The sequence below is a fragment of the Acinonyx jubatus genome, chromosome C2 (assembly GCF_027475565.1).
Source record: "Acinonyx jubatus isolate Ajub_Pintada_27869175 chromosome C2, VMU_Ajub_asm_v1.0, whole genome shotgun sequence".
Taxonomy (NCBI): Eukaryota; Metazoa; Chordata; class Mammalia; order Carnivora; family Felidae; genus Acinonyx; species Acinonyx jubatus.
In genome coordinates this window covers 85,927,143-85,943,151 of record NC_069384.1, presented here as the reverse complement: position 1 = coordinate 85,943,151, position 16,009 = coordinate 85,927,143, and the positions used below count along the sequence as shown (strand labels likewise).

General features: G+C 40.3%; 1 protein-coding gene across 2 annotated transcripts in view; it reads left to right on the top strand.

The window, feature by feature from the left end:
- USP13 (ubiquitin specific peptidase 13) overlaps positions 1–16,009 on the top strand; it is a 117,970-nt gene that overhangs the window by 35,297 nt on the left and 66,664 nt on the right. For both annotated transcript variants that reach the window (XM_027061383.2, XM_053221184.1), the window contains exons 4-6: positions 8,272–8,393; positions 14,041–14,183; positions 15,767–15,951. In XM_027061383.2, coding sequence (XP_026917184.1) covers positions 8,272–8,393; positions 14,041–14,183; positions 15,767–15,951 — 450 coding nt within the window. The remainder of the gene's footprint in view (positions 1–8,271; positions 8,394–14,040; positions 14,184–15,766; positions 15,952–16,009) is intronic.

The window sequence follows — 16,009 nt, the reverse complement described above, 5'->3', positions numbered from 1 at the left end:
GAACCACCCAGGCGCCCCAGTTTTGTGCACTAATTTTATCATCTGTCATGGGATCTTGCCTGCCACAATGATTACTGTGGTATGTGCCTAGCAGTGATTTTCTTTTCCCTCATTTAGAAGAGCCAGTTTTATTCATGCTAATGAGCATTAATTTCTATATCCTATAATCATGATAATTTTTCACGTTAAGCTTCTGATATGTTTTTGCCAGGAGAAAAAGTGGTTTGATCATTTTTGAACAAGCAAGTTTATATCCCTAAATGCCTAGGATTATTGTTTGAAAGAAATTTAAAAATTGTTTGCATGTTATGATTTCATTTTGGTAAAAAAATCTATACAATATATGCGCATGTGTGTATATGTGTGTATGGGTGTATGCATGTGTGTACATATATGTATGTGTGTGTACATGCATGTGTGGGTATATACATACACGTATACATATATAACTGAGAGTCCAGAAAAATCTGGCAAAATATATTCCAGATTGTTAATAGTAGCTCTTTTCCAGTGGAGGGATTGAGGTGATTTTTATTTTCTTCTTTTTGCTTATCTGTATTTAAAGTTTTTCTATAACAAACATGTGCTACTGTTGTAATGAAAAGACACATTAATTATTTGGAAAGGAAATCCATTGGAAACAGTCATGGAGCTGAGTGTCCTTCCTGCCTTGATTCTCTGTTACTCTACACTGAGCTCATGCTTGCAGTCTTCTGTCCTGATTTTCAGTAGTGGTTTACTTTATGAGGCTTATCTGTTGTTGGCTTTTCCAGCCTGACCAATCTTTCCCACCTCTCTATGGTCTTTGGACCACAGCCCAAATCAACCAACTAACCCCAAACCAGCTCAGAATGGGCCTCAAAGCTGAAATGATTGTATGCATTCTGATGCTTTGGTTATTAGCCACAGGCCCCCTTCTACTAGTAGAGATAATGTAACTTTTTTTTTTAATATGAAATTTATTGTCAAATTGGCTTGCAGAGATAATGTAACTTCTGAATTAAATGATATCAGCGTGGCATTCTTAGAGGTGGAAATAATTAAACATTTTTGATTACTGTTGTTATTTTTCATTATTTTCTTGATTGAATGAAGATGTTAGCTGACTTCCTGTCTTTGTGTCTTTTGCCTGAAAGACCTTGTGTCTTTTGCCTGAAAGACCTTGCAGTTTGATTTCTCTAGTGATTTAGCCTTTGTGTCTTTTGCCTGAAAGACCTTGCAGTTTGATTTCTCTAGTGATCATTTTGGTGGTAGAGGATATGGTAAAGTAGCTATTTTAAATTTAACATTTTTTACTGTTTTATTTATTTTTGAGAGAGAGAGAGAGAGGGAGAATGAGAGTGAGTGGGGGAGGGGCAGAGAGAGAGAGAGAGACAGAATCTGAAACAGGGTCTAGGCTCTGAGCTGTCAGCACAGAGCTCGATGTGGGGCTTGAAATCGGCAACGAGGGCATGACGTAGGCTGAAGCTGGATGCTTAACCAACTGAGCCACCCAGGTGCCCCTTAGCTATTTTAAGAATTAAGCCAAAAGTAAGCACTGAGGTTTTGTGCATTATAGTGTGTGGACCTCTTTCATTGGGGAATGCTAACCTACCATTTCATTCCAGTCGATCCATTTCTATAGACTGTGGTCTGTGTTCACTCAATATTCCATATCTCAGGAAACCACAGAATATCCCTAAAACTCACAGTCCAGCAAAGATATTCTATTTGGACTGTACCGGGTGTAAAAAAAAATTTTAAATTCGAACGTCATTGGTATTTTGGGGCTTGCCCAGGCCCTGTTTCTCTCTATTGTTTGTTACCCAGATGCTTCACAAATGAAGTTAGTTACTTCATCTGAGTAAGAATTTGGTTTTGCAAGCCCACCTTTATAGCTCCCTTGGTATGATGCTTCATGTCCCCTGATAGCAGTGACTTTTCTCTTGTTACACTGATCACAGCTGTTTTCAAGTTGATGTGGCCTGTGCATTAATTTCAGTGAAGGACCACATTAGGCTTAGATCTGGTATATGGAACAGAAAACTTAAAATATTGGTGACTTTAAATAAAGTAGATGTATATTTCTCTCTCATGTAGAGGATGTAGGGAAGTATCAAGTCTAGGCTAATGGGATGCCCTCATGTTCATCAGGATCTAGACCCTTCCCATATTTCTGCTTCACCCTCCATCCTGGCCTGTGAGTCTAACTTCATGGTCTCTTCATGGTCGTTACTTTTGTCAGGCTTCTCACAGATCCCTAAGCAACACTTCTGTTTACACCTCTCTGGTCAGAACTTGGTCACGTGGCTGTACCATGTGTTGTACAGGAGACTGGAGAGTACGTAAAATTTATTAGCTGGCGTCATTGAGTAAAGTCTGTTACTAAAGACGCAGGGGAGAGTGACTACTGGGAGGCAGCTGGTAGCCTCTGCCACAGACTCCTTACCTAAAAGGGATGTTGGGTTGTCTCTTCTTGGAGAGGAAGAGAACGCAGAACTCTCTTATATAGTCTCTTTGTTTCTGTGACTGGAAAGCACTTTTCCATTGCTATCGAAATGTCATCCTGATGCTCCTCTTACCCTCATAAAATAGATGCAGCTGACTCACGCGTTCTCATCAAAGCTTCTTGTACCCCAGTCGCTTCATGACTTGGTGACCAATTCCTTTTCCACTGGCCTAACGGTGGCATTATAATCATTCATTTATGACTCCAGATTTTATAAGGGAAACTGAGGCCATTAGCTGGTGCTGAATGGCTTATCTAAGTCTCCTGAGCACCATTTTGCCCTTCAACATTCAAGTCAGTCTTCCTGATTACCTTGATGTCCATTCAGGCGAAGTCACAGTTAAGGATCCTTGCCTCAGCTCTAGCTTTAGCTGGTGTATTTTTTTTATTTTTTAAATCAACAGTGACGATTATTAATTTTTGAATCACTTAAATTTTTACTTTTTATATTTAGGGTTTAAAAGACATTTTTAGAACAATGTTTTTTGGACATAGCTTAAAATTGAAAAGTTATGAGGGGCTGTATAATGAAAAGGAAGTTATTCTTGCTTCTCTGTCTCGTAGTTACTTGATTACTCTCCCCAGAGACAAACAGTATTTTCTGTTTGCACATTTTTATATATATTTTATATTTTTCACAGCAATAGTATAGACATGTATCATGCTTTTAGAATTTTTACCTATAGGCAGTTGGGAACCATCAACACTTAGTTTCCAAATTGTACTCTGAGGCACCCTAGGGTGCTACAGTGAGTTCACAGGTGCACCACAAGATATTTTTAACTCTTCAAGGAAACGACAGTGGTACTTGAACATTGCATGACCTATTTTAGTATATGTGCTGCTGAAGTGAGCACAACATTGCATGACCTATTAACTTGCTGTAGTTTTACTATTTGAGTATCCTATAGTCCTTTCAGTGACTTCACCTCTTTGTGAAGCTGATTTTTTGGTGGTTTCTATGACAAAAGGCAGGTACCATGTGAAGATAAATGTGGAACAGAAAATGAGGGAGGCAGTGTTAACATCTGACTCAAGAAGTTGTGCAGTGCCCAACAGGTGCACACATAAGGGATTGTGGTTAAGAGTGAAATAAAACATTTCTTTCAATTTATGTATATTTTTTCAAATGGTTACTAAATCATTAGAACATAAATATTAATTAAGTTGTTTGGACCTAACTACTAAATAAACAGAGCCCTTAGGCATTTCTTTTGGCTTAGGGCTGCTGTGCAAAAATCGTTGGGATGCTTTACGCTGCTGTGTACTGAGAAAGTGGGTAGCTCTGTGTTAATGTTTTTAAGCTAGAGAGGGGTGCTATTAGATTGTCTTTTAAAAGATAACTTACAACAGTATGAGAGATTGTGAATTTTTGGGCTAAGCTGATTCAAAACTTACTGTTTTATGAGATGGAAGGAAAGAAGGGGGGAAGGAGAGAAGGGTCCAGGATCTTCAGAGAATACTCCAGGACTCATGATGTGGTTCTGGCCTCATCTTACATAGTTTTTTAAAGTCAAGCTACAAATGTGTATAAATGTGTAAATACTTGCTAGTACATTTAATGCATATCTTTGGTATGTCATAAATAGTGTTAAATATTCACATTTTTATTGACTTCCCCTCTTTCCCACCGCTTTCACAAGTAGGAGTAAATGAGTCAAGTTCTTTTGTGTCTGAAGTCTGGGACATTGAAGAACCGTCACTAAACCTCAGAGAGCTTGAATTTCCACCTTTTTGGTTTTAGCCCTAGCATTCATACTTGATGAGAAGTAGGTTGAAAACAGAGCGTTTGTGAAAAATTCTAGGAGTGGGCCTGTTCAGAAAACTCAACTGTACCTATAACGGCCAGAAGGCTCTAGTGAACTCCATTTTGCCATTTCCTTCTGAAGTAGGTCCCAGAACAGGGTCTGTGTTCAAGGAGATTTCCCCCACCTAGTGCAGATCTCACAGCACTAGAGCAGCCAAACTGCTCACCTGTAGGGTACAAACTAGTTAATCTGGTCAGGCTGGGAGAACTCTGAGCTGGGCGTCAGAGCCCTGGTCTGATACAGGGATCTTTTCTTCCATGGTGCTTCTTCCCAGCTTAGGCAAGTCACTTCTTGGAAATGGCTATGGTCCCAGCCACTTCTCCCAGGGATCTGAGAGGATCATTGAAGTAGAATTGGGAAAAGATATTAAAAAAATTTTTTTAAGGGGTGCAGGTGGTTCAGTCAGTTAAGCATTGATTTTAGCCTTAAGTCATGGTCTCCAGGTTTGTGAGACCAAGCCCTGCATTGGGCTCTGTGCTGAGTGTGGAGGCTGCTTGGGATTCTCTCTCTCCTCTTTCTATCCCTCCTCTACTTACGTGCTCATGCTCTCTCTCTCTCTCTCTCTCTCAAAAAATAAATAAAATAAAGACTAATTTTATTTATTTATTTATTTATTTATTTATTTATTTATTTATTTATTTATTTTTAGATTTAGAAAAAGAGACCATCCAGCTATTGCCAGTTAATAGCTGTAGTAGAAAGTACCTGCTGGGAGAGGTTGGGTGGGGGTCCTAGTCCTACTGGTCCTTAGGGTATAATTTCTCTGTAGGTTCCTCAACCAGATATTTTGGGGAGTGGTAAGACTCTAATTAGAGAAATTTGGAAATTGTAGATTTATACTTAGGACTGTGGGGTCATATATATTTAGGAGAAACCGTAGATTCGTCCCTTAAAATCAGAGTGTAAGTTACTTCTGCTGACTCTTCTCTCATTTGGATAAAAATGTTTGGGAAAGATCATGTCCCCTTCCATCCCATTGAATTAAAAATAAAAACAGGGGCACCTGGGTGGCTCAGTCGGTTAAGTGTCCGACTTTGACTCAGGTCACGGTCTCACAGTCTGTAAGTTCAAGCTCTGTGTCAGGCTCTGTGCTGACAGCTCAGAGCCTGGAGCCTGCTTTAGATTCTGTGTCTCCTTTTCTCTCTCACCCTCCCCGACTCATACTCTGTTTCTCTCAAAAAATAAATAAACATTAAAAAAAAAAAATAAAAGCAACTCTAAACTAAGTGTAAAGAAGCTCAGCAAAGGGGTTACCTGGGTGGCTCAGTCAGTTAAGTGTCTGACTCGATCTCAGCTCAGGTCTTGCTCTCTCAGGGTCATGAGTTTAGGCTCTGCATTGGGCGTGAAGCCTACTTAGAAGAAGAAAAAAAAAAGCCCAGTAAAGTTCTGCTTTTTGCACAACAGCAGTTTTGCTTATTGTTAAACACATATCAATTACCAATTAAATAAACCCCGAACCCACAACTACCCTTCTGATGCTCTTGCTTAGCTATTGTCCGTAGCATATTGGGGTCTTTAACTTCCTGGAGTCTCCTTTCACAGACATTTACTGAGTGTGTGCTATGTGCTGGGTGCTGTGCCGGGGCTGGAGGTATGTAAAGTGAATAAGACTGGTTTCCTGCTGTGGCAGCTTACAGTCTGGAAGCATTTGAAGTTCATATCTTCTCCATACTGAGATTTCATAGAAGGATCCCCACGTGATGTCATGGTCTTTCTGAAACTTATTTCAGGATTGCTTTGCAGCTGGGTAACCAAAGGGAAGGGGAAGTACTTTTGATTATGTTGGTTGTCAGGAATGTAGAGAAGGTGTTGATGGTGATTATGGCGGCTGCTATCTGTGGAGCCCCTAATACCTGCCAGATCCTATATGAGATGCCTTAGAACCTTATCTTGTTTAATCTTTTCAACAATCTTTTGGGGGTACATAACATTATTCATAGCTTGCTCCTGAGGAAAATGAACTTGGAAAGAATTTGCCCAGGATTACATAGTTAGTAAATGACAGAGCAGGATTTTTTTTTGGATTTAGTTTGTCATTGTGTTTGGCCAGGTAAGATTTGACTTAGCATTCGGTGAGTGTGTTTTCTGTGGACAAGAGGCACTTAGATAATATGTTATATGAGCCAAATATGTACACAAAAACAAAAGGGTTGTACTTTGGTTCCTTAAAATTGTCATAAAAGATATAATAAAGATTAAAAAGAATAGAAAAAAGCCCACACACTCACTGTTTTCATTTGTTCAGGTTTCCTTCTATTGCTTGTCTGTGGGCATAACTTTTACAAAGCTGTCATTACCATGAAGATGAATTTTGTATTTTTAATATTGCCATAGGATAAATATTTCCATGTTTCTACGTAGTCTAAATAAATATTTAAATAATATTCTGTTGGGTTCAACACCATTCTCCTTGAACATTTAGGTTCTAATTTTTAAAATTATAGATATTGAGGCATCCAAATTTTTATTACATGTAGAATGTCTGTGAATCATTTCCTTTAAATAAATGCCTTTAGTGACTTTAAATAAATGCCTTTAGTGACTTTAAAAAAATTTGAAGATTTAATTGCTTTTATTAAATAATTCATGAATTGGGCATCATTCCATCTAGCAAATAATGCCTTTAGTGACTTCTTAAATTCTTAGAATCATCTTTGACATTGCTTTTTGTCAACTTGAACTCTTATAGCTATCTAATAATGTTGGTTATTTTGATATTTCTGATTCTTAGTATTTGGACCTTTTATTAAAAATTATTGAGACTGTGTTTCCCTGTATCTCATTTTCCGCTTAACACTGCCTTCCTTTTGAGAATTCAGGAGCAGCACTGTATACAAAAAGATACTAAGTTTGTGATTGGAGGCAAACAAGAAGGTAATAACAGAACCTAGATCCTTTGGTTCTCAGGCAGCTGCTTCGTCTGGGAAAATAACTTCTTCCTATCTATAGACCCATGTTTGTGTACCTGTTTATGTGTGGTGTGAGTGGAATATGGCTCAGTCGCTCTTTGTCACCATAGTTCCAAACATCTAAATATACAAACATGATCTGGGATCCTGGCATCCATGTGAATGTAAGGCTGAAATGTCCAAGGAAATACTGTGACAAGACATTTCCTTAAGCCTTCACCTAACCTTTAGCAGAGATTAGCCAAGCAGATAGGTGATGACTTGATAAATAACAGGCTAGAGGAGCTCAGTTTTCTTACTGGAAATTCTGCACAGCCTGAGGACAACAGGACTAGTTATATTATGGAGTTTTCCCCTCTGGTTTACAATGCAGTATTTTAATAACTCCTAGAGGGGGAAGGGGACAGAGAGAGAGACGGAGACAGAGAGAGGGAGGTTGACATTTTATTTTTAAAAAATAGCCCTCATTCATTGACTACCCGTTATGTGCCTGATCTCTTGTCTACAATTTCTTACATACCCTTGTATAAACTGTGTGAGGTAAGAGCTGTTATCTCCATTCTACACGTGAGGAAACTAAGGTTTAGAGAGTTTGTGACTTGCTCAAAGGTACATTAAATTTTGGAGCTGGGATCGAACCTTGGGTTATCACTTCTGAAATCCTGTGCTTTCTTCCATCTTACAGTGTTACGAAAGACATTCCAACCCATTCTTACACAATCAGGAGCCTGGTACCCGGCAAATCATAATTAACAATTTATTCCTTTAAAAATCTTTAAGAATTGAATATCTAGCACGTGTATCTATTTTAATTGTAAAGCTGTATGATAGGACTCAGTCTTTATACATCTGTCACTTATTAGTAAGTATTCACAACTTAGGAAAGATGGTAGACCTACATTTACTCCTGGTTTGGGGCAGATGGATGGTTGTCAGAGGAGGGAATCGTAAATGTCATGACCTTTGTTTGTCACTGCTGTGGATTTCTGGCTTTCCCAGTGAGTGCTGCCTTGGTGTAGAATGTTTTCTCTTCACTTCTTGTTCTTTGTTTTTGTTTTCTCCTCAGATCTAGATACTGATGACGATTTAAATAGCGACGATTATGAATATGAAGATGAAGCCAAACTTGTTATATTCCCAGACCACTATGAAATAGCACTACCAAATATTGAGGAGTTACCAGCCCTGGTCAGTGAGTGTGCACGGCTGCTAGCTAGATGCGCGTGACTCTCTGTGTCAGGTGTGTGTGCGTGTGCGGTGTGTGTGCATGTGGAGGTGGGGAAGGAGGGTTGAATGAGAGAAGAGGAGAATGAGCACGATCATGAGCATACTGCTTCTTCTCTGTGAAAGGGTCTTGCAGGGTGAGGTCTCAGTAGTGTTGGGCCAGATACCCTTTGCTGTGCGTTACTCCCGGTGCTGTACAAACATTGGGTTGGCCTCCCCCCAGGTGGCCTGGCTCCCCACTCCTGCTCCGTGAGCTGGTCCCCCGTCTCCCCACCAAGGTGGGCTGGCCTCCGCCAGGCGAGCTGGCTTCTTGCTGCTTGTAGTTCACAGTCTGTTGCTTAGATTTTCACACTGTGCCCCTGAGATATGCAGGGGCTGCTGGAGAGGGGTGTCTTCTCATGAGAGGAGTGGCTATATTTTTATATCTTCTGCATGTTAGCCCTCTGTGTGAGATTTTGTTTGGGGGAGAAATAAGGACTTCTCTGCCAAAACAACCGCAACACGATTATAAAAATAACCAAACGTTTACAAATCACAAGTCTGCGGGAGCTCTGTGGTAATGTGAGACTCCTTGAAAGTTTTGTTCCTCATGAGGACTAAGATTACTTTCTAGGTTTTAACATTTAGATTTAGTGGTGGATTTCTTTGCTCTTCCCTTCCCTTTTTTTTTTTTTTTTTTTTTTTTTTTTTTTTGTGGAATGACTTTCATCTTCCTGAGCAGTTGTGAGGAAGCCAGGTTCTGTTTTAGTTTGAGGCTGTGAAGGGGCGTGGAGCTCCTTCCTACAAGGACACAACTGTGTTTCCTGTTCTTTCCTGTATTGTCTCCCTCACCCCATCCTTCTCTGCTTTGTTCTCTTCCCTTTCTTTTCCTCTTTTCCAATCTGTGCATACCCTGAATTGTCAGAGCCTGGCCACCAGTAGTAGTGGGGTCAGGGTCAGTTGAGTTTAGGTATGCTAGTTCTTTTTTTTCCCCTCCTCACACTCCAGAACAAAAGCCAGGTGTTTAGGTCCCGGAATCTTCAGGACATTGTGTGACTCTGTGTCCACAGCCACCTGCTCACTTGCCTCTGCCAGGAGGGGGAGGGTGTTTGTGCTTGGGGTTCCCATGTCATTAGGGACCAGGTTTCTACCATACAACCTCTTTTGCCCCTGACCTACTTTATCCCTAAATACAAGACCACAGAAATGAAAATGTTGTGTATTTACCTGTTGTAGTTCTTTCCTTTAATTATTATATGTGACCTATCCTTTTTAGTGCTAAGTGCAAAGTGTTTAGCAGTGCACAGAGAATTAAATTACCTCTCCTTTCTCCAGTTCCCTGTGTTGACTCATGTGGCTGTTACCAAGGATAAAATATGAGTGGGCAAAATGGTCTTACCTCGTCCCATTACCTGAAATTATATACTAAAGCTTGTATCTCCATGATACTGAGAGTACTTACTGCCTGCCCTTGTTTAATAAAACTCTTATGTCTGCTGTTGGAAAAGAAAGAAAGAAGCACATTGTGAATAAATGTCATGAGAAATAGTTTTTCTCTCGCTCACTTATGAAGGAAAAGTCTGTGTGAAAAAAGTTGATGAAAGAGCCTTTAAGTGTTTTTTAATTATTCTTATATTCACAATATACTTTGATCTCACTCACTTAAGAAGGAAAAGTCTGTGAAAAAAGTTGATGAAAGAGCCTTTAAGTGTTTTTTAATTATTCCTGTATTCACAATATAATTTGAAGTGTGAATACTTTTAGTTAAAATTGAAGTGTCATAGGAATCTGAATCCAGCAATAAATGTTATAATTTTTAACACAGAATCTTTTAGAATTAAGAAATACTTAAAAAGAATTTTTAAAAAAGGGGAGAGGGAGGATTATTTGGAAGTTGGGGTGGAGAGATTGAAGGAAACATCTGTATTTATCTGATGGTAAAATAATAGGATTTATTTATTTATATAATGGGATTTATTTATTTAAACCTAGCTCCTGTATTTTCTTTTTATGCTTCTGCTACATATTGGTGTTTGATATTCTCTTTTTAAGCTTTTAAATTACAAACATTATTGAGCTCAAAATCACCCAACCAGATGACTCTTGCTTCATCTTTTGAGCTTCTCAGCACAGAAAAAATTGCGTTTAAGACAGGAACTCCTTGGATGGTCCCGGACAGTTAAACCACCTCTCAGTGATGCAGAGTTCACAGACACATAGCATTTGAAGCTCAGTAGGGATCTTACAGCCTGAAATCCAATGCCGCATTTTAGATATCAGGAACTCAAGCAGTGGTGTGCTTGTAAATATTTAGCAACCAGCTCCCTGGGGGAAAAGCCCTGCTTTGTAGTGTTTGATGATTTCCATGGTGTAAATATTCCCACCATGGCTGATTTCAGGCTAACATGATGTCTCTGAATGCAGAGTTGAAAAGAGAACACGCAGTAGCACACCATTAAACAGAATTTCCACCAGTCACGTAACGTAGATGTAAATAACCTCAAGAGCACACGGAAGATCGGAAGTTATAGTAGAACAGGAAGTGAAGAGTTTTGAATATTTGTTACCTTTTAAAAATGTATTTTACTTAATTGTAAGTTTTTGTAATTTAATTACAAAACTAATGGCTGTGCTTAAGAACCGTCTTGCAGAATTTCTTAAAATTTAACAATCAATTTTGTAAGCCAGTTTGAGTCAGTTCCAGAACACTACTGAATTTGAAGCCTATGGAGACCTGGGATGGAGCCAGGACTAGTATCACGTTCTTTCTCTTCACTCTGGACAACAAATCCAGGGAACCAGAGAAAGATAATTCATAGTATAATTACAGGATAATGGATTCTGATCTTCAGCTGTGATCCATACAAACGGTCACTAAGTGATTTCAGATGATACTCTGAAAACACTAGATCAGTGTTTTATAGTGGCCCAGAAGTTTAAGGAAATTTTGTTGAATGTCACCAAGAAGCGTATTCAAAGAAAAGAGAGAATATTATAGTCAAATCTTGGTCAACATTATTGTGCATTGCAAACCAGAGCACTTTAAAAAGATCTAATGGGGTGGAGAAGATTCAGAGGAGGACAGGGAAGGGATTGAGGTAGTCGTTGAAGCAACAAAGAGATTGTAATAACAGACCAGACTAAAAAGATTCGGATGTGTAGTTAGAAGTGCTAAGGCAGCACAGAAGTGTTAAGGCAGTCCAAACCCATAGAATCAGGAAGGGGGTTTATGGTGACCTCAGCCCTGTTTTCTAGGGTCATTCCTGGAATGAAGTGGGAGATGAATTTTGATAATTGAAAGAAAAGACTAATTGTGTGTATAAAAGTGTTTGTAGTGAGAGATGAATGGGAATATCTCTTAAATTTTTTCTTTAATGTTTATTTTTGAGGGAGAGAGAGACAGAGAAAGACAGAGAGAGACAGAGCATGAGGGGGGGAGGGGGGGAGACGCAGAATCGGAAGTAGGCTCCAGGCTCTGAGCTGTCAGCACAGAGCCCAATGTGGGGTTTGAACTCACGAACCATGAGATCATGACCTGAGCCAAAGTCCGACGCTTAACTGACACAGCCACCAGGTGCCCCAGGAATAGCTCTTTAATAGGTTTAGATATATTTATGGATGCCTGACGTGTAATGGAGTATAAGCTTTTTTTAAAAAAAATGTTTATTTATTTTGAGAGAGAGAGAGAGAGAATGAGAGTGAGAGAGAGAGCAAGCCCATATGAGTCAGGGAGGGGCAGAGAGAGAGGGAGAGAATCCCAAGCAGGCTCCATGCTGTCAGCACAGAGCCTGATGTGAGACTCGATCTCAGGAACTGTGAGCCGGAATCGAGAGTCGGACGCTTAACCAACTGAGCCACCCAGGCGCCCCGGAGTATGAGTTTTTTTGAAGGCAGAGACCTCTTCCTTATTCCTGACTGTGTCATCACTTGGTAGTACCTTGCAATTTTATGCCACAGAAGGATAGGATTTGATGTTCACAGCAGACCGCTCTGGCTGCTATGCAGAAGAGGGGCAGGAGTAGGAGAAAGGAGACTGCAAGGAGGCTGCTGTGTAGCCGTCTGGGTGAGCTGTCTTAGTGGCTGGGACAAGAGGAGTGTGGTTGAAGTTGAGAAGAGGAAGGTTCCAAATAGAGTTTGCGTGTAGGAGTGATTGGAATTGCTCATGGTTTGGGTGGGGGTGGATGGCAGCTGAGGGAACTTCCTTCCTTGTCTCTTAATGAATTCTAGGGCCACCCAGGGGAAAATACTCTGCATGAAGTTCAGCTAATTGTGTGGGATCTTAGTGATGTAGAATACAAACCTAAATTGAAAAAAAACCCATTAAAACCATTCAGTGGCTTTTATTATATTCAGAGTTGGGCATTCATCGCCACTATCTCCTTGTAGGATGTTTTCATTAGCCCGCAGCCATCACCCCTCAACCTGTCATCCCTCCCAGCCTCTGGCAATTACTAATCTACTTTCTGTCTCTGTGGAACTGCCTGTTCTGGACGTTTCATATAAATGGAATCATACGATGTACATAGTTCTTTGTGGCTGGCCTTTTTTAAACCTTACATATATTTTCAAGATTCACTCATGTTGTAGCATGTATCAGGACTTCATTCTTTTTCATTGTTGAATTTCCATTGTGTAGACATATGATATTTTATTTATCCACTTATCATTAACAGGAATTTGGGTTGTTTCTGCTTTTTGGATGTTATAAATAATACTTCTGTGACATATGTGTACAATAGTCTTTGTATGGGTACATATTTTCATTTATCTAGAATACATACCTAGGAGTTGAATGCTAGGTTATATGGTAACTCTGTTTAACCATCTGATGCCTAGGTATATTTAACCATTTGAGGAGCTGCCAAACTGTTTGCCAAAGTGGCTGTACTATTTTACATTCCTACCAGAATATGTTTTTAAAGACAGCTAGAGATAGTTTTTATAGCATTAAGTAAATGGCAAATGTGGTGATAAGGCATATGTCCAGGATCATAACGGTTTGGGAGAAAGCAGAGAATTTGCATCCCCTTCCCCTGTGGTCAGTTGGTGCCAAGCTGGACATCACAGATTTGCTCATGATGTCGACTGATCTGGCACAGAGACACCTAGGCCTGTCCCCATCCAGGGTCACATTTGCACCAGATTAAGAAATGGAGCTGTGCTGCTTGCATTCCATTCAAATGCCCTTGACCACATGCCATTGTGTGATGAGTTGAGGATATTGGATATCTGGGTGTATATTTGTTAGGAGGAAAACACACCAGTTGGGTAAATCCTAGGCATTCCTGTAGCTAATGTCACTCTTGTAAATTGTTCGCCGTATACTTTTCACTCAGCTTGCTAAGAAATCGTTAAATCTGACTCCTGTGCTTGGGTTTACAAACTGGATTTGGTTTCTTGCTATCTTGTGTCATTATCAATAATATTGCACACTCCAGGTTAGGGATTAAACCTAGCTAGATTCATGGAGAAAGTGCTGGAATTAGCTAACTAGGATCTTGCTTTTATGGCAACTGCTGTTTGAATTTTCTTGGATTAGCCTGTATTTATTAATAAAGTTTTAAATTTGTTTTCTAGAAGTTGATGTTCTCTCAAACTGTTTTTACATATGATACCTGGGTTTGTCTTACAGGTAACAATTGCTTGTGATGCAGTTCTCAGCTCAAAATCTCCATATAGAAAGCAGGACCCAGACACATGGGAAAATGAATTGCCAGTATCCAAATATGCCAATAACCTTACCCAGTTGGACAATGGAGTCAGGATTCCTCCAAGGTGAGCATCAGCTGGTGAAATGGAACTTGACCCCTTAAAACTGGGCAAAGGAATATTTACTTTTCTACCTTTTCTCTGAATTAGCAGTTACACATATTTTTACCAGATGCCTTTGATTAAAAATAAGCTCAAAATTCTTTCCAAAAATATCTTTACCTTTGTGGATTCTGAACATGTCGAGCCCATACCCCTGAGCCCATCCCACCCCTAGGTTTCCAGTGGCAGGTACCTGCAACTCTTTGCTTGAGGGCTTTCTCTGGCTGCTTGAGGCTAGGTAGGCCTGGCCATGTGTCAGTTAGAAATGCCACAGAGTTGGGGCGCCTGCGTGGCTCAGGTGGTTAAGCATCCAACTTCGGCTCAGGTCGTGATCTTGTGGTTTGTGGGTATGAGCCCCATGTCAGGCTCTGTGCTGACAGCTCAGAGCCTAGAGCCTGCTTTGGATTCTGTGTCTCCCTGTCTCTCTGCCCCTCCCCTGCTCATGCTCTGTCTCTGTCTCTCTCAAAAATGAACATTAAAAAAAATTAAAAAAATTAGAAAGAAATGCCACAGAGTTAATGTTCCTTCCTATCCTCCTGGAACAGCCCTCAAACCCTCAACCAGTGGCTGTGGAGTGGATGGATAAATACCCTGGACCCTTACCCCTTGAGTGGGCCTATCTCCTGGAGTTCCCCAACTGGACTGAGCCCCAGTTGCCCATGATGGTCATCTTGTTGACATGCCTGGACTGACTTCCTGACCTTTCCAGTCTTATGTTCTTACAGTACTTCTTGGGATCACCTCCTAAACAAGCTATTTACATTCAGATCTTTGTTTCAGAGTCTGCTTCTAGGGGACCCCAACTTATAAAAGTCTTTGGTTGTCTCATTTTTGGCTGGAATGTTCTTTGGTCTACATTAGCATCTCCTATCAGGTCTGTTGTGTTTCAGAGGCAGGTACTCGAGACAAAGAGTGGATGGATTAGGAGGGTGTCTAGTCTTGTTGAATACTGCCTGTACTGAATTCCCATTCTGTGTGGTCTTAAGGGAAGACAGACTACTTTTGGGCCTCAGTTTCTCCCTTTGACAATGGTGTTTATTAGAATTAGGAGATCAAACTTCTGGAAGGTACCTAGCACATACCCGACACTTAACCTTCAGTGAAGTTGACATTCTTTCTACTTAATACAGATTTACTGTGTAGTAGCATTTGTTTAAACTAGTTTTATTAAGTGTGGCTAATGCTTTAGAACTTTACATGTTTATATACATGGAATCCTTAGTATCTTAGATTTACGTATTATTTATTAGTGTCCCTCACGTCAGAATTTTAAGGAAATGACCTCCCCTCCCAACCTCAGGTTCTGTGTCAGTTTTCTAAGGTAAAACCCATTGTGGAGGCAGACGGTACTGATTGGTCCTGCTGCTCTGAGAGGGGTGACATTAATATTTTGAAGGGAGAAAAGGAGGAAAGAAGCACTGGTTTCTGTTGTCCACTGACCGTTTCCTGTGACCCCCAGCTTGAGACACTCTGTTTTCTTAGATGTTAATTTTCTAACTATGCTCTGAGTTCTGGCCATACCAACTGCTCTTCAATGACTTTTTCAGTGGTTGGAAGTGTGCCAGGTGTGACCTTCGGGAAAACCTCTGGTTGAATCTGACCGATGGCTCCGTGCTGTGTGGGAAATGGTTCTTTGACAGCTCTGGGGGCAATGGCCACGCGCTGGAGCATTACAGAGACATGGGCTACCCTCTGGCTGTGAAACTGGGAACCATCACTCCTGACGGGGCAGGTGAGTGTGCCTTTACTGACCTGGGGAACTTGCAGTGGCTCCGTCTTCATTTAACCAG